The sequence below is a fragment of the Sturnira hondurensis genome, unplaced genomic scaffold, assembly GCF_014824575.4.
Source record: "Sturnira hondurensis isolate 20B ecotype Veracruz unplaced genomic scaffold, ASM1482457v3 Scaffold0014430, whole genome shotgun sequence".
Lineage (NCBI taxonomy): Eukaryota > Metazoa > Chordata > Mammalia > Chiroptera > Phyllostomidae > Sturnira > Sturnira hondurensis.
In genome coordinates this window covers 526,004-550,496 of record NW_028087061.1, presented here as the reverse complement: position 1 = coordinate 550,496, position 24,493 = coordinate 526,004, and the positions used below count along the sequence as shown (strand labels likewise).

Here is a 24,493-nt window from a genome sequence, read left to right as displayed (position 1 = left end):
TCCTGGAAATGGTGGTGTCCTGGGGTGGACATCCCGTTTGTCCAAGGCAGGGAAATGCTGAGCTGGCGGCTCTGTGCCCTCTTGTCTGTGTGGTGGCTGGGAGGGAAGGCGCTCCATGCCCACTCTTTCCTAAGGAAAGGGGTATATCTCTCGGCAGCAGCCTCCTTTGGGGTTCTGCCTTCACAGTCCACCCAGGCAGGAACAGAATTAAATGCAGAGTCAGCCTCCAGAGTGACTGCCCTTGGCAAGGGTATTGCCCCTAGGATACTCTGAGGATATCACACTGACTGGGGGAGGAGCTGTGAAGTGTGGAGGTGCAGGCCCTCTTGTTAGGGGCAGGGCGCTGCGGTAATAAACTCTCAGCAGCGGGAGCCCCATCCACTCACCGGGAGGACGTGCTCCTCCCGTCCTCCTGGGCTTTGGGCCTTTGGAAGCCACCCTAACCCTGTTCTCTCTGCTGCTTCTGCTCCCACAGGTTACGTGTTCTGTATGTTACATCGCCTCCCCGAGCAGCATGACTGTACATTTGACCACATGGGCCGTGGCCGAGAGGAAGCCATCATGAAAATGGTGAAACTGGACCGGAAAGTGGGGCGCTCCTGCCAGCGCATCGGGGAGGGATGCTCCTGAAGGCCGGGCACGGCCACCACATGACGCTGTTCTTAGTTCACTAATGTTAGCCTTATTAGGACAGAGTCAGCCAGACACCTTGTACTGGGCACGCGTCAGACCACAGCCAGTCCGTTTCCTTTCTTTGGCCAGCCATCCTGGTACTGTAGTTTAGGGGTTGACGGTGGTTGCAATTGATTTCTGGCTGGTTCTAAGGTGCCTGCTAGCCATTGTATAAAATTAAAACATGAAGAATATTTTTTGTTTGAGCATGGCTAGTGGATTTAAAACAACACATACCTGTCACTGCTGGAGTCAGACTTCTAAAAAGCCTTAAGCGGAAAGTGTTCCAGACAGAGACTCTGAGTTAATAGAGGAGTAGAAGCTGATGTTAAAGTTCCCACAACGCACATGGCTCTGCCAGAGACTCTGGTTAATGTCCGGCCTTTCACCTCTTCCCTTATCTTTAGTCCCGGGAGCCAGGATGCTGGATGGCCATGCGTGCCTTGGCCACAGGAGGCTGCTGAGATTGGCTATGTGGCTTGGCTGGGTGGTGGCCTCGCTCTCCCACAGAGTTGGAAATGGGGTTAGGGGAGCAGGTTCTTGTGAAAATCTTACGAATTTTTTTACCCGAGTTGCTATGAAAAAAACTCATCACATGAGAAGAGAAACAATAACCTCACTTTGGAAATTAGCTCCACTCAAGACTAGTCCATGCGCGAGAACCACCTTTCTGCACAGGACTCCGTGGTCAGGGGAAGCAACCAGGGAGGGGCACTTCTGACCTTGCTGGCTCTGGTTTGCCACTTGCCAAGTAACAGGGGTCTGGCAATGGGTCAGATAAGGCTAGTTGCAGCACAGCAGCTGTGGCTGGGCTCCACAGACTGGCCTCTGCAACTAGATTTCTACATTGGGAGTTTTTAAAAAGACATTTCATAGCCGATAGGAATCACTAGAAATGCTGGGGAGCACCCGGGAAGCTGTGTCCACAGACTGACTGCCCCTTCCAGCAGGAACCTGCTGCGCCCCCTGGGGGCCAAGGGAAGGATGGCCTTGCTTCTCCAGCCTGTGCAGCCCTATAGCCAAGGACAACCAGTCCACATCCACCACACAGCAGGTTTAGTAGGGGAGGCAGCATCTGCCACAGGACAGTGGGTGTGATTTGTTTAGAACTGGGGTTGGTGGCTGTGGCCCAGCTCCAAGAGACACTTGCTCCAGCAGGTGGCCAGGGGCACATTTCTCAGCCTGTGGCACTTTGCCTGGGCAGAGAGGAGTGCAGCAGCTCAGGCCAGGTAGGGAAGGGAGGAGATGGGCCTATTTGCCCACGTTAGGAAAGAATTACGCATCAGGTGGGGGTGTGGTAAGTAGACAGGATGAGCCGAGCAGGGGTGCGTGGCCCAGCACCCCTGTCTGGTCCAGGGCGGCAAGAGTCGAAGGCTCCTGGAGAGGCAGTTCGCATCTGCCCACCCACAGGCCACTGGAAGGGTTTAACCCAGCAACTTGCCCTTTTATACTGCAACAAGAATTTCAACTCTGTCTGCAAATTAGTACCTGCAACTGCAAATGTTTTTGATCCAAAATACTGAAAGAGAAAATCATGCTCTTCCCAACCTTCTCTTTCCCCACTCCCACCCCCACCAGAGTGGAATCCGCTGCAAAATCTCCAGCCTTAATTCTTGCTTCAGGACCCAGACCGGTGTCTTGCTCTAGGGCAACCCAGGGCAGAGGGCCAGGTCTGCCCACGTTTACCACTGTTTGTCAAGCCACGGCCCTCGGGACAGTCCATGGCCACCCTCAGTGAGGCGGGCCACTCAGGCCCCTGCCAAGCTCTGATTCCGAAGAGGCCACCCAAGAGCCCTCTGCCCTCCTCAGGCCCCACCTGCTGCTGCCTGGAGGCAGCAACGGGCAGCAGGCTCTCCGGGGAGCTGGCACTCAGGGCTCGCTGCCCACATTCACTTCCTGACTGTAGAGCTGGGGGGGAGGGGCTTGTTCCCCTGCAGTATCTGTTCTGTGAAGTTTCTTAAATGTAAGGAAGCTTAAATTCCGTATCTTTAAAAGAGAAAATCTTATTTAACCCTTTTGTGTTCTAGATTTACTTACACACATAGCCTAGAGCTCAGTTTTAGTTTTAACATTGTGAAAATATTAAAAGAATCTTGTAACTTTATTCTTTTTTCTCCTGCTGAAAAAAAATTAAACCAATCATATAAAAGTTTGGATTGCTCTGTTTTGCCCCTTCTCCTAAGTGCCACTGGGATAACCAGAACAACGATACAAGGTGTCCCCGTCCTTGGGCTTTGGAGAGATGGGGCTCTTGTGTGCTGTGCCCTCTGTGTTGTCTGGGTGTCGTGAGCCGGGTAAGTGTCCAGGCGGGACAGCTGCCGCCCTGCCCTGTGCAGCGTCTCAGCCTCGGGAGGCCTCGGCCTGCTCCTCACCGTCCTCGGGGAAGTTGTGTATCTGGGGCAGGTGGTGGGAGAGTGAGCACTGGCCCTGAGCTCCCCAGGTTTGCATGGGCTGTGGAGGGGGGGGAATCGCATTTCTGTGACCCAAATCCCAGCCAAGGAAGAACCCAGAGAATGGAGACTGGTGTCCCCCTGAAGGGCCAATCAGATGGTGTATTTGCGCTGTGACCTCTTCAGTGTAGAGCAGTGATACTTAAACTTTTTCACCCCATAGCACATGGAGACTAATTACTAAAATTCCATGGCACACCAAAAAATTATTTTTTGCCTATCTGACCAAAAAATTGGTATTATTTTGATCCATTCACACCAGGTGGCTATTGTCATTTTTTTATTTGACAGTCTAAGGGAAAAGAGGTCAGTGCCCCTGGCTAATAGGTATTACATGGGTACTGCAGGTTTTAGAAATTATTCTGGCACACTGGTTGAAAGTTGCTGGTGTAGAGGATACACTTAATATGTCTGAAGATATTTGAAACCATTTGGCAGGACACAACAAAGGAGTGGCAGCCATCCCCACCACCCTTAAGGCAGAAATGTGGCCGCACAGTTGTCATGACGGTGCTGAAGAATCCTCAGAGGAAATCAGAGGTGCCAGGTGGAGGCGAACAAGGGGGCAGAGAGCACGGGCTGTGCTGGCCTTGAAACATGCCGGCTCTGGCTCTTCCCCTGCTGCCTTGCCTCCACTCAGCTTTGGGAATAAAAGGGGGCGCTTCTGGTTGGGCGGCAGAAACAGGAAGCTTGGGGCTTGGGGCTTCTCTGGAGGTCAGTGTGGGACGTGGTGGCAGAGGGGGTGGTCAGCCACACTCGGGGACTGAGGGAGCCCTGTTGCTCCAGAGAAGGAAGGACGGGCAACAGAACAATAGAAACGCCCAGAAAGGTTGCATGGGCCTCAGAAAATCGACCGCCTTTGCAGCCATTCTCAGACCTTCCTGAGGGAGGGCTCCAGAAGGAGAGAAATCACCAGGGAGAGGTGGGGAAACGGGAGAGTGAGCAGCCGCCGCCCGGGCGCAGGGCCTGCGAGGGGCTGTGAGTCTGAGAGTGTCAGCACTTGATGTCCTGGGATTGGGTGTGAATCTTAGATACACAATTACACAGAACAAAAATAGACAATTTATTGCAAAACAAAAAAAATTGGGAAAGGAACCATAGATCCTGCATGACTTCGCTGTAACACCGAATACAAATAATGGGCAGTGCTGCTTTGGTGGGAACTGGTGCCTGGACTCTGTCTGGAGGCAGGGAGGCCTGCGTGCGAGTTGCGGAGAGTGGAGGAGATCAAGTTCCCATTGTCCCTGGGAGGAAGTCCACAGTGTCTAAAATTTAGAAATGTAAGTGCACTAGAAAAAGCTGAAAGTCCACTCATTTCCTGTGGAGTGGGGGATGGAAGTGAGGTCAGCTCTATGTTTACTACTACTGTGACTGTGCATGTGTATAGTGTTGATTTTAAAAACGCAAACACAGAAGGCACAGAGCTCCCAGGGTGTGGGAGTAATGAGTTCAGAAACCGGTGTGCCCTGGTGCTCCTGGGAGGGGTGCACACCCGGGTTCCCACCGTGCGGAGCAGAAGGTGAGCTTCGTGGTCAGACATGTTTTGGAAGATGCAGGCGGTGGGTGCAGCTGATTGCACAGCACAAGACCCGTGTTGACCTCAGACCTTGTTTTTCAGTGACCACAGCTTGGGACACATTGCCCCAGTTCATCGAGCATCTTCTGTGTTTCTTGAGGAAAAGCTTCAGCCAGCCTGGAGGTTCCAGCATGTGTGGGCCTCTGGGCTGCGCCCTGACAGCAACCTGAAACCCGAAGCACCTGTGGGGTTGCTGGCCAGTTCCTAGAGCTTCACCTTTCCCCCCAAGTCCTGTTTCCTGGGTTTATACATCAGGGTGTTTGTGACCAATGACTAGAGGGAGTTTGAGGTGGGTGACCCTGGGCTCCAGGGCTGGCCCCTGCCTTGGAGACACTGCTCCCACTACCCCACTCACAGGCCTGTGGCCAGAGGCTGAGCGAGCTTCAGCAAAAGGCCTGTGAAATAAAACTGACAGCCCCCCTCAGCACGTGCGGGAGGGGTCTGGCTGGGAAGGGGGTGACACACAGCCCCTGGGGCTCAAGGGGGTCTCACAGATTGGGCCGGTTAAGCTGTTGGCGAATGCAGTGCTGCCCAGACTGTGGTTACACGCGATGGTGATCAAACCTCTGGTTGGGTCCATGTACTCAGGAGGCAGGCTGGGCAGGCGGTTTCACCCCTGCAGGCATCCCCTTCTCTCCCTTCTCCTGAAAGTGGGATGAGCCTGAGCTTCTGGGGGAATGTGGACTTGGGGGGCAGGGCTGTGGAAGGCTTTGGGAGCTGGAGGGCCACACTGTGCGATGTGAGCATGGACCAACCCCCTAGGGTAGGGGCTTTGGAGTCCACAGGCCAAGGCTCACCGGGCAACAGGGAGGGAGGGGGAGGGGCAAGGTCCCAGACTAGGAGGAGAAGGATCTGATACAGGCGACTCGGCACCCAAAAGGAAAGGGGCAGCGACCAGGACACAGGCCTAAAAGGTGGACACTCCTGGTCCATGCCTTTCGAGCCCATCCGGCAGAGCCCTGGCTTGGTGGCCCTCACTCAACATCTGCTCAGCACCATTCTTGGTTCTGGGGATACACTGGTGACCAAAAACACTTGGGGAAAGGGGGGCAAAAGAAGGGAAGTGTGAAGACTGTTCCAAGGGGGTACGTATCTAACAAAGTGAGGTGGCCAGTTAGCAGGACTGGCATGATTTTCTCAGAGATGGGGGCTATCCGGGACGGTGGTGGTCTGACCTGGGTTTGGGGGAAAATTAGCAGGAAGGGAGCAAGGGAGGAAGTGGGAGGCCATACTTGATAACCCAGGTGACAGGTGGTGGGGGCACAGACCTCAGGGAGGAGGGCAGAGAAGAGAGGTGAGCGACTCCATGGTTTAGGCTGTGCCCCTGGAAAGACGGAGGTGGCATTACACAGGACTCTGGCGGGAGTGCAGTGGGGGACCAGGTGGCCACAGACCATGCCGGGTGCATCCCAGGCATCCAGGTGGGAATGTGGAAGAAACACCCGGATACCCTGGCCGGAGATGCTCATTTCTGGGTAACCAGGACACAATTAGCATTTAAAGTCCCCAGCCTGGCCAAGGTCACTGGGGGTGTGGATCAAGAGGCTCAGGCTATGTCAGGGACATGCTGGTGTTACAAGGGCCAGGGCGGCAGGGAGGAAACTGCAGAGGAGACCAAGGGCGTGGGGTCCTGCCGAGTTTTGAGGAGAAGGGCGTGGAGGTCACCTGTGGAGGTGCTGCTTGGGGACTCGGCATCTGGGGACTGGCCACTCAGCAGCAGAACCGGGATGCCTGGCTACAGGGCCTTTCTTGACCAGGGATTTTGCTGTGAAAGAAGCAGAGAAATGGGCAGTGTGGGAGCAAGAAAGCTTGTTTTCAAATAGAGGAGAAGTTGGTGTTTTTACACCAGATGACCCAGCAGAGAGGGAGACATAGGCTACGTAGGAGGGAGGGGACAGGTGCCTGGGGTGGGGCATGGTGCACAGGGGTGGGCAGGCAGGTGGCAGTGGCTTGTGGACATTTTCTTGTTGTTCCCTCAGGAAAGAAGGACGCAGGGCCCAGGTGCCTGTGAGGTCGGAGACGGGACTGCACAAGGTTCGGTGGGTGCTGAGGCGGGTTCACAGAGCAGGGGACTTGCAGCCGGGGCCCCTCCTCATCCCCGCAGGGGCCTTGGCAGTGGGTTCCCATGTCCCCGAGGTTTTATAAGGTTTGCCAGAGCGGGGTGCTTCAACTGCACTTGGTTGAAAGGGGTCCCTTGTTCTTCCCCACTTCCACCCATCATTCTTCCTCCTCTTTGGGGAGGTGCTGAGGCCACATGGGTGTTTGGGGGATTTGGCCGAGGGGGAGTCAAGTTGGGGAGATAGTTTGGAATTAGTGGGATAGTGGTTTGCAGTCACTTCCACGTCCAGTCAGGTCATGGACAGTCATCCTGGTGTAGGGACAGCTTCCAGGGAGGCGCCAGCTGCCCAGTGTGCCGTCACTGACTGGAAAGTGCAGGGCTAAGGTGATTGCAACGTGAACGCGTCCTACAGAACCTTGCCCAGGGAGTGGGTGAGTTGCCCGTGGCAGTGGGGACACAAGTCTTGACATGTGTGGTGCCCAAAGCCAGTCTGCGGGAAATTCTTCAGTCGTGGGCGTGTGAACTTGGAAGAGGAGGGCACGGCTCTCATTCACCCGCTGAGACAGGAGTGTGCTCAGCGGTATGGGGGGTGCCGTGCTCTGCTCAGCAGAGAGGACGAAGGCGGCAGTTCTCGGCGTTTCCCAGAATCTTACAGCTCATACATGAGAAGAACGTCGTGACAGTTTCCCCAACAGGTGTAAAAACTCACATCTGTGCCACTGTGTACTGTGACAATGAAAGAAACTTTCCTAAAGTACCAATAATTCAAGCTTCGATCAGCCATGCTGAGGGAGGGTTGCAGACTGTTTCTGCTCCGGCGTGATGTCATGGACCTGTCGTCACGTGACAGGGTGATCGGCGGGACCCGCCAGCAGCGTGGGGCCCAGGTACTCCAGAGGTGCCAGGCGGGCACCGCTGTGTTGATCTCCCGATTTCTTCAGTGTGTGGGTGTTTGTCAACTTCCAAAAATGTGTAGTGTGTTGTGATTTCTCATTCTTCATATTGAACCTAACTTTGTAGTTATATACTTTTTTTTCTTAACGGGGGGGGGCTGTCAAAATGTGTAAACTTCAGGCCCCATAAAATATGGGATCCTTGAGGAGGGTGTAAAATGGTCATCTAGGCTCCCAGTGCTGCTCAGAGGGGTTCCGGGTCCCCGAGCAGTTCCCTGCGTAGCTGTGCACCTGCTCAGACCAGCCCCGGGTCTCGAAGGAGGCGGCAGGGCACTGAGCCACAAACCAGCCTGTGAGTAGCACAGGGCTAAGGGAGCAGGTGAGAAGTGCTTTGGAGATGTCAGGATTTTAAAATGTGCCCCTAAATTCCTTGATACTCCTCCCTTGAAAAAGTGGAGTTCCTTTGAATGTGGCCTGGCCTTGTGGGGACTTGCTTCTGGCAACAAGCATGTGGCACAGGAGATGCTTCCTGACTCCGCAGGATCCGAAAGGCGTAGGACAAGATGTCCACCTGGCTGTCTCCCGCGCTCAGTCGGCCTCGTCTCCCCCAAGAGGATGGTGGTGATCGGGAAGTGGAAAAGAACAGGTGCTGGGGAGCCTGGGGCGACTGGGCCCCTTGGGCACCGTTGCTGGGAGTGTGAAATGGTGTGGCTGCTGCAGAAACCAGTTCAGTGGCCCCTCAAAAAGTCAAACAGGATGACCACATCATCCAGCAATTCCGCTCCAAGCGGGAACTCTCGGTGTCCACACACGTTCCCAGCGGCTCCAGTCACAGTGGGCAAATGGTGGGAACAGCTCAGGTGTCCTCAGAGGGACAAACAGAGAAGATGTAGGACATACATAAGTTGAGCCTCAAAGCAGCGCCGACGTGACAACTGGGTGAGCTTCAAGAACATGCGAACTGAAAGAAGCCAGACACAAATGGCCACAGGCCATACGCTTCCGATTATGTGGAGTGTCCAGGACAGGCGAAGGTACACAGACCGCAGATGTGCAGCATCAGCGGGGTTGGGGGGAGGCGACTGGACCGATTCCCTAAACAGGAGGGCGTTTCCTGTAGTGGTGAAGGTGTTCTGGACCAGGATGCCCTTTGTGCAACCTTGTAAATGTGCTCAGTTCCATGGAATTGTTCATTTAAAACGGAGGATTTGACATTATGTATATCTCAACTCAGTTTTTAAAAAAGTTTGGCCATCCCAAAGCTGCCGTGCTGGAAGCCCACGTGGAGAACTCGAGTGGAGAAATAGCAGTCAGAGGCCCCAGGGCACTGCCGTGCGCTCACTGGTGTTGATCAAGGTGGGTCCTCTGTTTCGTCAAAAGGCACACCCAGCCAGGTTGTCACCCCAACACCCAGACCCCAGTACCCCCATCAGGGTCACCTGCTGCTCAGGGTTTGTCCACCCCAAAGGGATCACCTCTTGGGGGGAGGTGCTTGCAGGCGGTGACTCAAGATGCTCTGAAGGGCTCCTGTTTCCAAAGGACCCAAAGAAAATTTGGGAGAGTTGCAGCCAGGAGAGCTGGGGCTTGGGCCAACGCACCTGACAATGAAACAGGGTTTCAGGACTGTTTTCTTTAGTAAGGAAAATGGAGACAGAAAGGCCTAAGAACTGCTTCACACCCATGGGATGATGTTCACAGATCACCAAAAAGCTAGCATTCATCACACACCCACTTCATGCCAGGCACTGTCCCCGCAGCCGTCCACATACTGTCTTAGTTCATCTTCACAGCCCTGTGAAGTATTAACTATTAGCTCCATTTGACAGATAAGAAAACTGAGGCTCAGAGTTGCTGGCCTTGTAGCCCACATGTCTGCCTGAGCCGTGCGTCTGCTCTGCAGGTACTAGGAGAGCCCTGAACTGGCCTGGGGAGGGGGAGGGGCACCTGCACGTCTCCCTGCAGAGTGTGTGGCACCGCTTTGCAGAGATGCCACCAAATGAATTCTTCATGTGCGTCTGGAGAGACCTGTGTCCTCCGTTCATGTTCTGTGTATAAATGTCCAACCAAGCCTGCCATGCTTACCTTTCACCAGTTCCAGAGTTTCTGACATCCCCTCCTTACTTCTTATTCTGTATTTATTCCTTAAAATGTACATAGTTTTGGTCATTGCTTGTGATTTGGAGGGAGGGGAGGCAACAACATCTGTCTTTGTGCCTCATTCGCACACGTTCAGTGGCTGTGGAGACCGCCAGTTGCCCTCCAAACTAGCCGCCTACTGAGACTTCAGAGCTTTAAAATGTAAACAGATGAAACAGACTATACTGGAAGTTCTGTGGTCCTGGGTAGGTGAAGGGACAGTGGAATGTTCAGCCACTTCAGGAGAGTTTCTCCCTCCAAGTCCCGGGCAAGCATGTCCCAGGCACAGATACTGCAAAGTCCCCGCTGGTCATTGGTGGGAAGATCTCTCCTGTGAGGAGCCGCTGACTCTGAGGGGCAGACACAGGCCTTCCTTACAGCCTGGCTCCGACCCCCAGCAAAATGAGAGGGCGATGTGGTAGGAGTGTGGACATTGGAGAAACGAAAGGGGGAGTCCCAGGTACCTACATGTGAGCACACAGCCAGTCTCGGGGACTGGCCCAAAGGTGATCGATTCAGAAAACCACATTCCACCAGAGTCAAATGCTCCTGAAACCCCCAGTCAGTCCTCAGCCTCCAGCTTGAGCCCTCAGCCCATGTGACACAATGCTCCGCCCGCCCTCGGGTTGTCGCCACAGGTGCCCGGGCACAGGCTCTCTGTTCCCCCAGTGGCCTTTGCTGTCCCTTCTCATCTCCCTGGGCTCTACCAGTGGGGCACCAGGGCTCAGCCTGGGACCTGTCACTTTCCTGTTTGGTGATCTCTTCCAGGTTCCATAAGCACTAGTGACCCCAGATTTCCCCCTACACACCCCGACCTCTGGGCTCAGGTTTCCAATTGCTTATGTGTGTAGTTCAGCACCCACCGCAGGCTGGGTGGGTTGTCAGAGCCGGATGCTGTGGAGCACTTAAGTGCAGCTAGAGCTGCAACCTGTAGGCACAGGTGTGCAGGTGACATATCAGGCTCCCAGGTGACTCTTACTCATCACAGAGGCTGAGTCCTGCTGCTCTAGAAGTCATCTCCAACTTGCAGGAAGAGAAACACGCTGCCTGCCACGGCACTCACAGCGCTTCCCACGACACCTTCAGGGGAAAAACAAACCAGCTCACACTCTGAGCTAAACTGAAATCCACAGGGCCATCCTGACTCAGTCTGGTTCCCGTATAACAAAATCTTGCCTCTTTCCCACAAACAGAGACCCCCTGTGTTAAAGCACTTTTATCCCTAACTTTTTGCTCAGCTGATGTACAAAAAGTCATGACCTTTTGAGCTTTCCCATCACAGATGGGCTAGTGTGAACCTGACCACCTTGTAAAGTTTGTGCCGTTTTCCTTAAATACTTGCTGGGTCTTGTGTTAGGTGACCCGGTTCCTCTGAGCCCAGCTGCCCTGCCTTCTCTGTGCTGTGACAAACCCAGGGTGTCACGTCGGGACTGACCTGCCCTAGGCCAGCCTCCTGCACCCCAGTCCCCCTTGGAGTCCACAGATCCTTTGGACCCCACCCACCACCCACAACCCCCACCACCTCTGTGGCCCACCCAGTCTAGGCGGCCACCATCTGTCCCCGATGGCTGTGACAATCCCCTTCACTCAGCTGCTCCTCATTCCCTTCTTCCTATGGGAATTCTCTGCAGCTGGAGTCAGATCACAGCCAATTCTGCCTAACCTCTCCCTGGCTCCCATGACACTCAGGGGCCCAGAGGTCCTTCGCGCTCCAGGGCCCCCAGCCACCAGCAGTCCAGCCGGCTTCCTCTCCCACCTCCTGCCCGCCATGGCCTTTTGTTTTCTCCTGCAACGATGTTGGCCTCTGTCTTGGTCCTTTCCTCTCAGGGCTTTGCCCCGCTGTCACCTCTGAGAAGCGTCTCTGGCCTCTGACTGGCACCTGCACCTCTGCTGCTGGTCCTCACCTGCACGAGGGCGCAGGGCCTGGGCCACAAGCACATTGACGTGCGTGGCTGGCCGCCTCTCTCTGGACTGTAAGGGCCTCGAAGGCAGGATCCCACACTTAGAACCTGGCCTGGCCTGGCCTGGCAGGTGCCCCACCCACTGTGCTAAATGACAAGCATGGTGGTGGTGACACCAGCCTGAGGGCACAGGACCGGGAGAGGGGGCAGCGCTCTCTGGATTTGCTTTTGTCTTGTTCAACACTTAGGTCAACACATTACTGAAAATGTCAGTTCCTGACAATCAGAGCTTGGAAGGTAAACACATGAAGATGACTAAAGCAATTTTTGAAATGGCTTTGCTTGACATTAGGCTCTACTGTGAGGCTAAAACCACCAAGTGGAAGTTAACCAGAGAAATGTCAGATCCTGGGTTTAGGTCCAGGAAAAAAACTACATTAAATGGTAACACACACCTGTTGATTCAAGCTGTCTTAAGTGACCAGCTCAGCAGGAGCCAAGTGCACTCTCAGGTTCTGTGCTGGACCGTGGTCTCTGTGGGCACCGGGCAGGGCTGGCTGGCACGCACAGCTGTGGGCGTCACATTCGCTGGGGACTCAGGCAAAGGAGAGTCTGAATCGGAGAAAGGTAGGGGTAGGTCCCCGCACCCTGGTTCCTGTGCACTGGTCATGTAGAAGAAAATCATGGCAGCCGGAGTGGCACTCAGCAGGAGAAATGACAAGGGATATGGACCTGGCTCAAAGTGATGAAATCTTCTTCCCACCAAAAGATGCCATTGAGTAGGCCACCTCAGGGCGGTGAGGGCGTGATGGGGCCTCTGGTGCACAGGAGCCCCTCTGCTCTGAGAAGGAAGTGCCGCAGAGCAGTGGTCCCAGCTCGAGGCGCCTCTTTATGTCCTAGAACAAGTCAGCCCTCGCACCTCGCTGTCCACGTGGTGACACTTGGCCCCCGTCACAAGGCTGTAAGGGGACTGAAGGGGACAGTGCTTGCTTGGATGCTGTCTGACTCCCTGTCCACAGGAGAGAAAGCAGAGCAAGGGGCAGAAAAGCCACTGATGCTCAGGGCCTGGGTGGCCAGTGGCCATTGGAGGGGACTGGGCAGGTGAGCTGTGGAGTGAAGGACGACACAGGTTTGGATGGAGCAGGAAGTCACCACTTTGTCCCTCAGAGGACCTAGAGCAGCTTACAGGCGTGGACTTCGGGGTGCTTTTGAATATATGCAGTTTGCATATTTGCTCACTCAGATTCCATGAAATGAAGAAGCCACAGCCTGCCCTCAAATTCGTCTACATTCCCAACACGACCCTTTGTGCAGCTTTAGAATTTTGGACAGAACTTTCAGGCTCGTCCCTCACAGGTGGCCTAGAAGAGCCGTTTCGGGCCAGGCCCAAAGTGCTGCCCCCCCCCAACCCCGCCTCCCACCTTTTAGGCTCAGAGAACTCGAAGGCAGAGAATGTCACATTCTCTGGTGAATTAAGGATATACACAGGTGTGATGAGAGTAGCACATGGGCCCACGTCACCTTGAGGTGTTCCTGTCACCCCTTCCCACGCCCCAGTCCAGTGGCTGAGCCTCTGCCCTCACTCTCTGCTGGCTTTTCCAGGTGCTGGGACGGGGTGTGGCCTTGGGACCAGAGTAGGCTTAGTGGGGGAGGGGTGGTGGTGCTCCTGGCTGCTCTCAGGTCATCTCGGGAGGGAAGAGCTCTGACAGGGCTGCTCTGTGCAGGGAGCGCCGCCTCTGGTCAGCTGACTGTGTGTCCCCCGCTCCATCCTCTTCTCAGATCTCACCGGCAGTGTCCTGTCCCATCTATGTGGGGGCGCTGAATAGGGGCCAGGAAAACCTCATTGCCTGGGGCCAGTTTGCAGGGTACCCCCACCCCTACCATCCGGCATGGGTGCAAGGAGGTATGGACAGGGAGTGAACTTGGGAAACCAGAGCCACAAGTAGCCATGGGCGGACCAGCCTGACCCCTGCACCCAGGGCCAAACACTGAGGCCACACTTCCCAGGATGGACATGGTGACCTTGGACGGCCTGGTCCTGTCCACCCCAACACTGCTCAGGGGTGCCCAGCCCATGGGACTCACATGGCAGGAGAAGGCAATTTGGTGGGAGAGGGACAGACAGTAATCATCAACGTCACCTGTGTTCCCAAAGTGTCCCAGGAAACCCAAGGCCCAGATCCCTACCCAGAAGGCCTTAGACCTGCGGCCCGCACCTTCTTCTCCAGGTGCCAGTCTACTCCCACCGGGGCCTCGCCGCCCGGCTTTCTGCACGATGGCTCCCCAGGGCAGCATTCTTTAGCTGTCCCAGCCACCACAGCACAGCAGACAGGAGTGGAGACAGGTGTAGGCCTCCTCCTCCTCACCTCCCTAGCTCAGGGCTATAAATACGCAGGATACAAATGGCAAATGCTCGAGACATTTATCATAAATTACAGGTGGATGATTGTGAGTCTTTACGCTGTGTGGCCTCTTGGGAAGTATTTTAGTTCTTAAAAAAGACAGAAACTGAGCCAGTGTGGTGGGAGGCCCCCTGAGTCTCGTGTGTCGGGAAGAGGCTGCCCTGCTCAGGGTGTCAGCCATAGAGGAAGCAAGATGGCCAGACCCAGGGCAAGGGTAACTCCGAGCCAGACAAGGGGGAGGGCACCCTTGCTGCTTTTGCTAGGTTGGAACATCATTCCATGAACATTATTTCTTTAATAATTTTTAATGAGTAATTTTAAAATGCCAGTTCTAACAAGTGTATATTGTGGGGGACTCATTGGGCTGCCCTGTGCGCCTCTCCCACTTCCCCAGTGGAGGCAGGTCCCAGGCCCCATCAGTCCCACACAAAGTCCGACTGGGGGCACGGGGTGGCTGGGCTCCCAGTCAGCCAGTCCGATGGAAACCAGCAGGACTCCGCGCCCTCTCCTCCGGTGCCCTGCAGGGGCCCGGCCGGGGCACACAGGAGGCCAGTCCACCTTCCAACCAGTCCCTTCTCGCCATCATTTCCAAAGGTGACAGTCATTCTATCATACATCCAGGGTTTTAGAATCCTGTCCAGTAACTGCGCAGGATGGGCCAACTTCGAGTAAAACAAAGCCTTCGGACTGCCCTGCACGCCGTCTAAATCATTCCCTTCCTGTTTCCAGAAACTCCTGAGCAAACACCAGGCACCAGGAGGACTTCTAATTTAATATTATAATAATACAAACCATGGGGGCACAGAACCGTGAACTGCATTTTAATTCCCAGGGCCACTAATGAGCCCCGAACTCCTGCTGGCGCTGCTGTCAGGACAAGCACCGGAACCGATGGCCGCCTCGCAAAAATAAATGGAGCCTGGCCCGGCCCGTTGCGGTTGCAGCCACGGGCAGCCGCCAGGCCCCAGGCCGCCTCTGCTGCGTGGAGGAACACGACACACACACACACACGGTACGGTCACGCCGAAAACACCACAAAGCAAACACTGATGAAGAAAAAGTCCTGGAAGGAGACAAATTTAATTTTCCCTTTACCCTTTGACACCTTCCTATTCTGTCCAAAGGGAGGTTCTTAATTGAAGTCCGCACGGGGAACGGAAACTCTTTATTACCAAGTGGCTTCGGCACACAGGATGCTCTGCTTTTTATCACAGATTATACCTTCTTTTTCCTCTGCATCTCTGGAAAGGATAAGTGATTACAATTTTGGTATATTCTAAATTAAAGAAAAGGCGAGGCTGACTGGGTTGGAGCCATCCGCACGGCAGTCGAACAATTGGGACGCCAGCATGACTACTGAGCAATTCTTTGCACAATTCAAACGCTTTTTATTTTTTTGCCGAAGAATCAGTCTAACAAACATATCCCACTGTTGCTGAAAATAATTTCTTTTCCCAATTCTTCTAGGAATAAAACACTTAAATGTATTTGTCATTAAATAAGATTTAAAAAGTGACAACTTAAAGAGCATGGGCTCATGGTTTTAAAATCAGAAAACAGTAAAAGGAGTGATAACACGGGAAAACAAGAGCGTGTGTGGACAGCTGTGTGATACTATTACACGGGTCTCCAGTCCGCAGCCTTGAAGACTTCCGGGACCAGGGGGCTGGCCTCACTGGGCATGCCCCGCGCAGCACGGAAGCCCCGCCCAATACGTTCAGTGCTGCCCCAACCGGCCCTCCAAGGAGCTGCCAGAAGGCGATTTTGAAAGCTTTCCCCAAAAGCCCTAATGAAGTTTGCTTTTTACTCCTAAAAAACAAGCAAGCAAGCAAAGGAAAACATGGTGTGAAACGCAGGGCGGGGGTTCTGGCAGGGAGTATTTCTCCATCTGGGTGGCAGTTACAAAGCTGTTGCTTTAGTCTGTGACTGACAAGCATCACAATCAAGGGCCAGAGGTCACGAGTACCTCTCTCTGTCCATCTCCACTGAGGGTACAGCCTCACCTGGCCTTTCCTCAAACCACACACCACCAGGCAGTGTCCTCACAGAGGCAAGGGAGTCACACCTCACCACTGGGCTGAGAACTCAGAGGGTGTCCGGGAATCCTTCCAGCTGAGTGCCAGCCCACCTTGTCACCCGCAGCCCCAGTTAGTGCCTTTGGTCTCTTCATGTTTTCAGACCATTTTGGTCCAGTTAGCCACAGGGGAGAAGTCCTCTGCAGGCTCAGCCAGGGCTCTGGAGAACACCAGTTGTCTGGGGACTTTCCACGGTTCCTCACTCAGCCTTCATGCCCTGAAAATCCAGGCCTTGGTCCAGGCCTGTCTGCTGTGATACAGCTTGAGCGGGGTCTCCAGCCTCAGTCAGTGGGCGTTGGCCCAGCCAGAGCACAGAAAGAGCCCCATCTGCTCCCCAAATCAGAAGGCCCATCAGGGAGGCAGAGCAGGATCTGCTGAGCTCTGTCAGTGTAGGCCTGGGGCCCAGGGCAGCTCCCATGAAGGCAAGGCCTCCAGACAGGCCAGGGGGGACAGCAGGAGGCAGGCTGGTGGCTATGGGGAAGGTGAACATGGAACCTTGGTGCAGAGTGCCTCTCTGCCGCCACATTGTCAGACTCAGTTTCCCCTTCCTTTTATCTGATAACGCAAGCACCTGGAGTGTTGCAGGAGGGGGTGAGGGAGACAAACTCTGTTCTCTCGAGACATAAAGAGGTCAGGAAGGTGCAAACTCCAGAGGAAATCCCCAGGAGATGGGGAGGAGGTGGCCTGGTGGGAAGGGCACTGATGTGGGTCCTTCGAGGAGGCATCTGACACACCCTGTTCCCCTCCAGGCATAAAGTGGCACCTGGGCCAGGACGGCGAGGGGAGTGCTGCATGCACAGCAGAACCGACAGGTCCATCGCCAGCCCACCCCACATCCCTGGTGCACAGTGTGGCCTCTGAGCCTGGGGCTCCGCTCTGAACGGGGAACTTCAGAGTTTAAATAGAGGCCCTTCAATAGGTGACCCTTTGAAAGCATTTGCAATGCACCCTTGCTCCATCTTCCCTGGCTGTCCAGCGAATGCACAGCTGGAAGGAGTGCTGAGCAGACAGGGATTCTCCAGGTAACAGGCAACGCGGGGCTGGATGCTGGCAGAGAGGGTGGCCACCCACCTCGAGCGGGTGGCACTGCCACTGGTGGTAGGAGTCTCCCTCCCCTTTGCAAACGCCTGGACCCTCAGGGGTCCATGCCCCATAAGGGCAGGTGGGTGGAGACCAGAGAGCGAGGGGGCAGGGAGACCAGGGCCCTTGGGCTTCCCCTCGCTTGCACTCACTGGAGACAGGCTTCTGGTGAGTCCCACATTTGAGGCTACCCTGCTGTTCCATCCGTCACTCAGAACTCAGTTACGTGAGGAGAGAAGCTAGTTGTCCCACTGCTCTTTGTATCCCCACAGTCGGTGTGTCCTTATGTCCCCAGAAACAACTCCCCTTACATCCCAACCCTGCAGGTCACGGGGCATGGGGCTAACGGCCAGCCAGCCAAGGGAGACTGCAGAATCGTGGACATGGAGGAGACTGACAGAAACACAAAGGAGCGCAGGGGTGGAGACAGTCAGAGGGGCCGTCTCAGTGAGGGTCGGGAGGAAAGCACCTTGGATCTGCGTTTTCTTCAATCCCAGGCCGAGTGCTGTGGTTGGGGGTTGCGTGAACCCTGCACGCATCCGGAGGCCTGGGTGGTGTCCCTGACACCACAGTCTGCCCTCCCTGCCCTGCCCTGGTTTGGCGGTTTGAGGACAGGTCCAGCCCAACTGGAAGCTGGTGCAGATTTGTGCACACGGACTTCTGAACATTAAATGAGAAGGTGGCATAATAACCATTTCCTTGTCAGCCTCCAGAAGGCTGGATACGTTTCAGGAAGGGCAGGTTCATAACCCAGCAGTCGAGCGCTGATTAGCTCCAGTGTCCACAGGGGGGTTGCTCCTTGTGGCTTTCATTGAACTTTCTCAAACGAGTTTTCCTGTCAGCCCGGGTGCCCCAATGAGCTGCACCTGAGGCCCATGTAGGAGCTGGGCACAGGCTCTTGCTCCACCCCATTCAAAACTAAGGACGGAAAATCACAGCATTGAAGGGATTAAACGGGTGGTTTGCTGTTTGAGCGTTTCAAAAAAATCAGGAACACACATGATTCAGCAAATGGGAAATAACTAAAAGAAATTTAAAAAAATCATCTGGTTGCCAGGGCGATGTGGAAACCCGTTTCCTAAAAGTACTGAAGGCCCCACCATTCTCCTCCCTGCCAGAGTCGCTGGGCATTTCTTACCCCGACGTGCCTGTCTGTTGCTCCTCTGTGCCCTTGCCCGGGTTAGATGAGAGAGGTAGGGTGTTAACGGTGGACTGATGAAGATTGAAGGCCCATTTTCTCCCCCTGGAGACCAGCTGATTTGAACAAATGGATTGAGAACAAAGCAGCTCCTTCCTGTCCTTGGGAGCAAACCTGTCCCGTGTCCGTGTCTGCAGCCAGGCCTGCTCCTGCCTGGGATGGGGGAGGGGCAGCCAACAAGGATCCCTGCTCAGGAGGATGCCAGTTCCTGCTGCCATCTGGGCCCACCGAGTCACATCAGTGCCCCCTTCATTGGTGCTGCCGGCTGGACGAGCGAGAGTTGGAGCCTGGGCTGGAGGGCAGTGAGCTGCCACTGGGGGCCTGCAGGGCTCGGGGCTCCAGCTGCTGACCGGCTGGGCTGGTATCCCCTGCCCCCAGTTCCTCGCTGTTTTCCTCTTTCTGGCTGTTCTGCTGCTCTGGGCACTCAAAGTGGACACAATGAAACACCTGGTGAGAGAAGGCAAAAACCCATGAGTGACAGGCCAGTGTCCCACCCTGGAGCTGCCACCAGTTGGGACACTGTCCTGCCCAGCTCTGGGGGCTGTGACAGGGAATTAAAGGGAGTCCTTCCCGCTCCCCTGCCCCCACGCCGACACCCAGCAGCAGCTGGAAGGTTGTAGACACATTTCAGGGTAGAAGTAGGTAGATGGACTGATGGGCGAAAAGTTACAGCAGGTCTGGATCCCTACAAAATGTTCTCACTGGATTCCTCTACTGTTGGCTACTTTGGTCCTGGGAGCTCTTCTTTCTCATCAGTTGGTAATTCTTGCACTCAGATGCTGGGTTAGAAGTCGACAGGGCAACGCCGACCACGGTGGAGGCTGCACAGCTCTGTGAGGATGTCGAGACCACCGACCTGCACACTTTCAACAGGTGACTTGTGTGGTGTGTGGATTGTCTCCATAAAGGTGTCACTTAAAAAAAGCCATGGGGCTCTCCCCAGGGGAGAGCCCAGGCTTATCTCCAAGGGCACAAACAAGCCCCTCCTGCTCCAATGCCCACGTCCTCAGGAAGAAGCTCTGAGGCATAATTACACGCTGGGGAGGGCACAGCACTCTGATTGGTGTGGGTCAACCCGGAACAAACACCCTCACACGGGGAGGCGGGTGGGCAGCCACCAGACCGGAGCCAGAGAGTTTGCCTTCCGTGTCTGCGTGCGAGCGTTTCTGAGCTCTGTGCTCAGTGCCGGGCTAGCCCCTGTGTAGACCCCACCAGCCCCTGTGCAGACCCCGCCGGCAACACACAGCAAGGATGGGGGAGGCTGGTGCGAGTGTGGCACGCCTGGCACAAGGCCGGAGGTTCCGCAGTGTGAGCTCGGTGTGTGCAGGGGAGGGGCTATCAGAGGTGGGCCTCTGGGGACCAGACCCCAGCCAGGCACACTTGGAAGGTCCTGTCTCACTGGGGCCCTGGCTGCCCTGGGGCGCTGGTCCTGAGCTTTTCACAGGAAGACTCACTCGCACCCTCTGCAGTGGTGGTCTTCAGTCTGGGGTGCACAGAGACTGCTTTCCAAGGAGCAGGCAGGGAGCTTTAGGAAAATGAATTTCTAGATCCTCAAATTCTGTATTTCCTAAAATTGCCTGAGATGTGACTGAACTCACAACACCCTCCCCACCTCCCAGAAGGAAAAGCACAGCCCTCGCCTGCCCTCACCAGGCTGCGCTGGGCTGGGGTGCAGCCCCCCTCCGGCTGGCACTGGGGCTGCAGGCTTCCTGAGACCTGGGCCCCGGCGCCCTGTCCCAGGTCACGAGAAGGACCCCGCCTGAGTGAGATCTGAATTCACACCTGAAGAGTATTCACAGCTCATGTAATTTTTAAAAACATACCTGGAATTTTCCCCAAATTATTAAAATATTTTCAAGACACCCAATGGATACAAGTTTTCCACAATTTCACATTTACTATGCTTTGTTCAATGGGTTGGTTAAAATCTCTTTTAGCAAATCATGTCATCAAATATTTATTCCTAGTAATTCGTCCTCACCTTCTATTTTGTTTATTTTCCCTATCTCATATTAATAACTATATTTAAATTTAAGAAATATTGTACTTCTGAACCTTAAAGTGTTCCAAGGATTGTGTACAAGTTTTTCCAAAGCTCCTTCAGGAGTTACGCGGATGCAACGTTAGGGCTCCACACCACACGTCAGAGACCTGGCGTGCTCTTGTTTAGGGTGGTAGGTGGCTCCTGGAGGAAAGGAGCGGCGTGCGTGACAGACGTGTTCCGGGCGCAGGGAGCGATGCAGTGGGGACACCCCGGAGGAATGAATGGGGTCCCCGAAGATCTGCGCAGCCAACAGACCACGGGGGAGGGGCCCTCGGGCTGTGGGGCTGCAAGGGCTTTGCAGCAGGAACCCTGTGTGGTCTGCTTGTCCGTGTAGACGGCTGGGTGGCCTGTGCTTCAGTTCCGACACAAAGAGCGTTTGCTGGTGTTGTGGTGCCTGGGTATTTGGGAGGACACTGCCTGGAGGGAGATCCGCTTGGGCCACTATGGTCCATGAGGTATTGAAATAGAAACCCAGACAGACCGAGGCAGCTCGTTAGAGATGAGGTTCAGAGGAGTGGGATCGATCTGAGAGGCCCCAACCTTTAGGTCAAGACGGGCTGGCACAGCTCACTGGGGGTGCTAAGGGGGGAGGAGGAGGGGCCTCAGGACCCCAGCAAGAGGCAGAGGTGAAGGTCTGTGAGGGGGCAGCAGGGAGCAGATGAGGCCTCAGCTGGAATGAGATGTTTTTAAAAAGATTTTACGTATTTATTTTTAGAGAGAGGAGAATGGAGGCAGAAAGGGGGAGAGGAACATCAATCTGTGGTTGCTTCTTGTGGGCCCCTAACTAGGGACAGGGGTTGCAACACAGGCATGTGCCCTGACTCAGAACTGAACCAGTGACCCTGTGGTTTGCAATCCACTGAGCCACACCAGCCAGGGCTGGAATGAGATGTACGGGTGAGTTCCAGACCCTGAAGGTCCTGAGGGCCCAAGAGAGCCTTACAGAAACTGGTGTGCTGGGCCAATGATGTGAGGAGGACCAGGCGGGGGGAGCTGCACAGCCACCAGAGACTGGGCCTGTGGGACCGGGGAGAAGACCAGCCCTAGAACCAAGGCTTCCTGGAGAAATGCCTGGTGGGGCCCAGGTTCTCCACATGGTGCTATGGTACCTCAAGGCTTTCTGTCTTTGACCCCCAGGCTCCTCCCACACTAGCCAAAGGCCCTGGATAAGTAAGAGGATGTAAAGCTGTCAAATGCTAAGCTTGAAAATGCTAAGGCTAAACTGTATGTGAGTGACTGGTTTGTACTGATACGCTTGTGAGGGGCTGGGGGCTGCCTGAAGCCAGTGTGGCCAGCATGAAAGGAGGCCATGTGACAGAGATATGGCCACACTCTGAGCCCACGAGGGTGGGACACACTGTAGCCCTCCCTTGGCCACGCAGTGCTCACGGGGAATGCTTCCTTGTGCTTCCCTGGGGGGGGTGGGGCACAGGGTGGTCCGCCCTTTCCCTCCCAGGGGCCTGCTGGCTGGAGAGACCCTGAGCTTTGGATCTGCCCATGTTTGCTGAGTCCACTCCTGGGTAAGAGCCATCTTTAGGGGAGAAGGCATGGGCACCCTGGATGTGGGCGGGACTGTCCCCTGAAGGGAGGAGCAGGCAGAGGAGAAGGTAGGGGGCTCAGGAAGCAAGGGTGCAGCAGAGAGACGGGGGCCGAGGGGCTGCCACTTTTACCTGGAGCCCTGCATCTTCTATAGCCTGGACGAGGATACGCACACACACGGCACACGCACAGTGCACAGAAACACACACCAGGTACACACGCACCACACACGCACACACTCGTCTACGGAAGAATCAAGTTCACAAAGAGGACAAATGTAGTATCAACTATGACATTATATTTAAAATAGAAGTTCTCTGCTTACCTTCCTATATATCACTACTTTTTCCATATCCCTGCTCCTCATTGATCTACCACTGTTTCAAATTCCACATTTCAAACTCTAATATTAAGCCTGAGTGAGGCGTGCATCCTCTGGTCTGTTCTCATTTTGGCAGAAACGGTTCTCTCTCGGAGTGAGCCGATTCCTCAGAGCTCAGGCTTTTGCTGTCCTCATCCCGTCCCTTCCTGGGGACTCCACGTGGCAGCTGCCCAAGCTGGCCCTGGCTCTCCTCTTTCCTTTCTTTCCTCCCTCTCCTCCTTTTATATCAAATCGCCCTCTTCAGGGCCACCTTCAGGTGCTTACCTGTCAACAGCCAGACAGGAGGGCCTTTTATGGAGATTTAAAAACTCTCCGACCCCTCAGTTCTGGTCTAAGCCACACGGGGTAAATCTGAAAATCTTCTCCTAAGTGGCAACATGAATCTCCTTCTCCCTTGGCTTTGCCTTCTGTGAGAATCTGCGTTGACAAGACCCCTCCTGGCAGGCTATCAACAGTCTCTCTTGCTTTATGAACACTCCCCCTTCCAGGCAGGGACAGTGGGCAGGGGGGTGGGGGTGGACACGCCCAGATACGTTCTTGCTGAGTGGCCAGGGCCTTCCCTGCAAACACAGCTCTGCTTCCTCACATCCCACCCTACCCTCTCGCTGCCCCCCGAGCTGCGTGTAAGCGGGCTCACAGCCCGTCCTCTTCCTCAGTGTGCCCAGCCGTGCTTCCTCCCGGCACTGGTGTTTCAGCTTCTCTGAACGCGCTGCGTTTTCCTGCACCTTCCTGAGCTCCTCATCCTGCTCCACCACGTTCTTTAATCAGTTATTGGTGTAATCCTCGAGCTCGTGTGCCTGGTGATACCTTGGGAGGCTGCCTCCCAGGGTCCAGGCTGATGTAACCCCCACACTGACTTGCATCTCTCCTGCTCCTGGTCACCTTTCTCAAGTGCTGCCCCTTTTGTAGCCAATGGGTTTTCTCTCCTTTCGTCTCTTCAGCCTCTAGATTCCCAGGTGGGCTCTTCCCAGCCCTCCCTGGGAGGCTTCTGGGTGCCTCCCGTCCCCAGGCCCAGCCTGCCCTCCTGCCTCTGTCTGCTGGTCTGGGGGCCCCCATCTGACTCAAGGGCCATGCATGGTCATCCTTTCTCCTGCTCAGTGTCTTGCAAAGGAATAAACAAATCAATAAAAATCCAGGATTGAAAAATAAAGTTAAAAAAGATCTCGGTGTGGCCTGGCACTGACTAATGGCTAGTTCCTCAGAAAGGTCCCCGAAAGTGATGCTGCTGGAGGAGCGGGTGGCCTTCTGCTCTCTGCACAGAGCTGGGAAAAGCCTCGGAGGACACTGTCTGCAGGGGGCACTTAACAAACCAGGGTTCGCTGGCCTGACTCCTGCTGCCTCGTTCCTGGTGTCAGTCCCACTTGTCTAACTTGGTGGTGGTAACTGTGCAACTGCCTCTAGCCCATGTAACTAACCTGTTTCAAACTAACAGTGCAAAAGGCTGCTATTTCCAACACACTGAACAATACCAATGGCAGATCCCCACTGGCTGTTTTGGTTTTCTTGTCTGCATACTTCTCCAGAAGTCATGACCATCCTCCCCTACACTGCAGGGCTCATGGCAGACCCTTCTACCCGAGGTGGGGGAACTAGAGACCCTTGGAAGCCCCACTGCTCCCTGCCTGGCGAGGCTCCCTGGGGACTCTGAGTGGGTGCGCTGTGACCAGGGAGTGACGAGCAGACCTGAGGACCGAGGCCGTCTCGGAGCCATGCTTCAGACTGACCTGGAGCCCCAAGAGCATCACTGGAGGACCAGCTAACTTGAATGTGGGCTCTCTGAGCATTTGCAGAGGGCCAAGCAGGCTCTGCCAGATTCAAAGGCAACACACAGGAGACCATTATTTTTTGCTAAGTCACAGAGGTAGAGAGTATAGCGGGCATCCGGGTGAGCAGGCTAAGGGCAGGCGGGCCAGTGCCTCCACATGCCAGGCACAGAGGCCAGAATGAGAGTGACGCGTGCAGCAGGCGTGGTCCAAGGAGCTGAAGTGTGAACGGGGTTCAGGTCAGGATGTCTGAGTGCATTCATTCACTCGTTCCACGCACACGGGGGAGGCGCCTCCCTCGTGCTCCCCGTGGAGGTCCTGGC

General features: G+C 55.0%; 2 protein-coding genes across 4 annotated transcripts in view; one reads left to right on the top strand and one right to left on the bottom strand.

The window, feature by feature from the left end:
* Window positions 1-2,738, top strand: part of ZFAND3 (zinc finger AN1-type containing 3) — a 336,794-nt gene extending 334,056 nt beyond the window's left edge. For both annotated transcript variants that reach the window (XM_037063265.1, XM_037063264.1), the window contains one exon: window positions 476-2,738. In XM_037063265.1, coding sequence (XP_036919160.1) covers window positions 476-630 — 155 coding nt within the window. In that variant the 3' untranslated portion in view covers window positions 631-2,738. The remainder of the gene's footprint in view (window positions 1-475) is intronic.
* Window positions 2,739-15,150: 12,412 nt separating this feature from the next.
* Window positions 15,151-24,493, bottom strand: part of BTBD9 (BTB domain containing 9) — a 470,437-nt gene continuing 461,094 nt past the window's right edge. For both annotated transcript variants that reach the window (XM_037063262.1, XM_037063263.1), the window contains exon 11: window positions 15,151-18,889. In XM_037063262.1, the coding sequence (XP_036919157.1) occupies window positions 18,692-18,889 (198 nt within the window). In that variant the 3' untranslated portion in view covers window positions 15,151-18,691. The remainder of the gene's footprint in view (window positions 18,890-24,493) is intronic.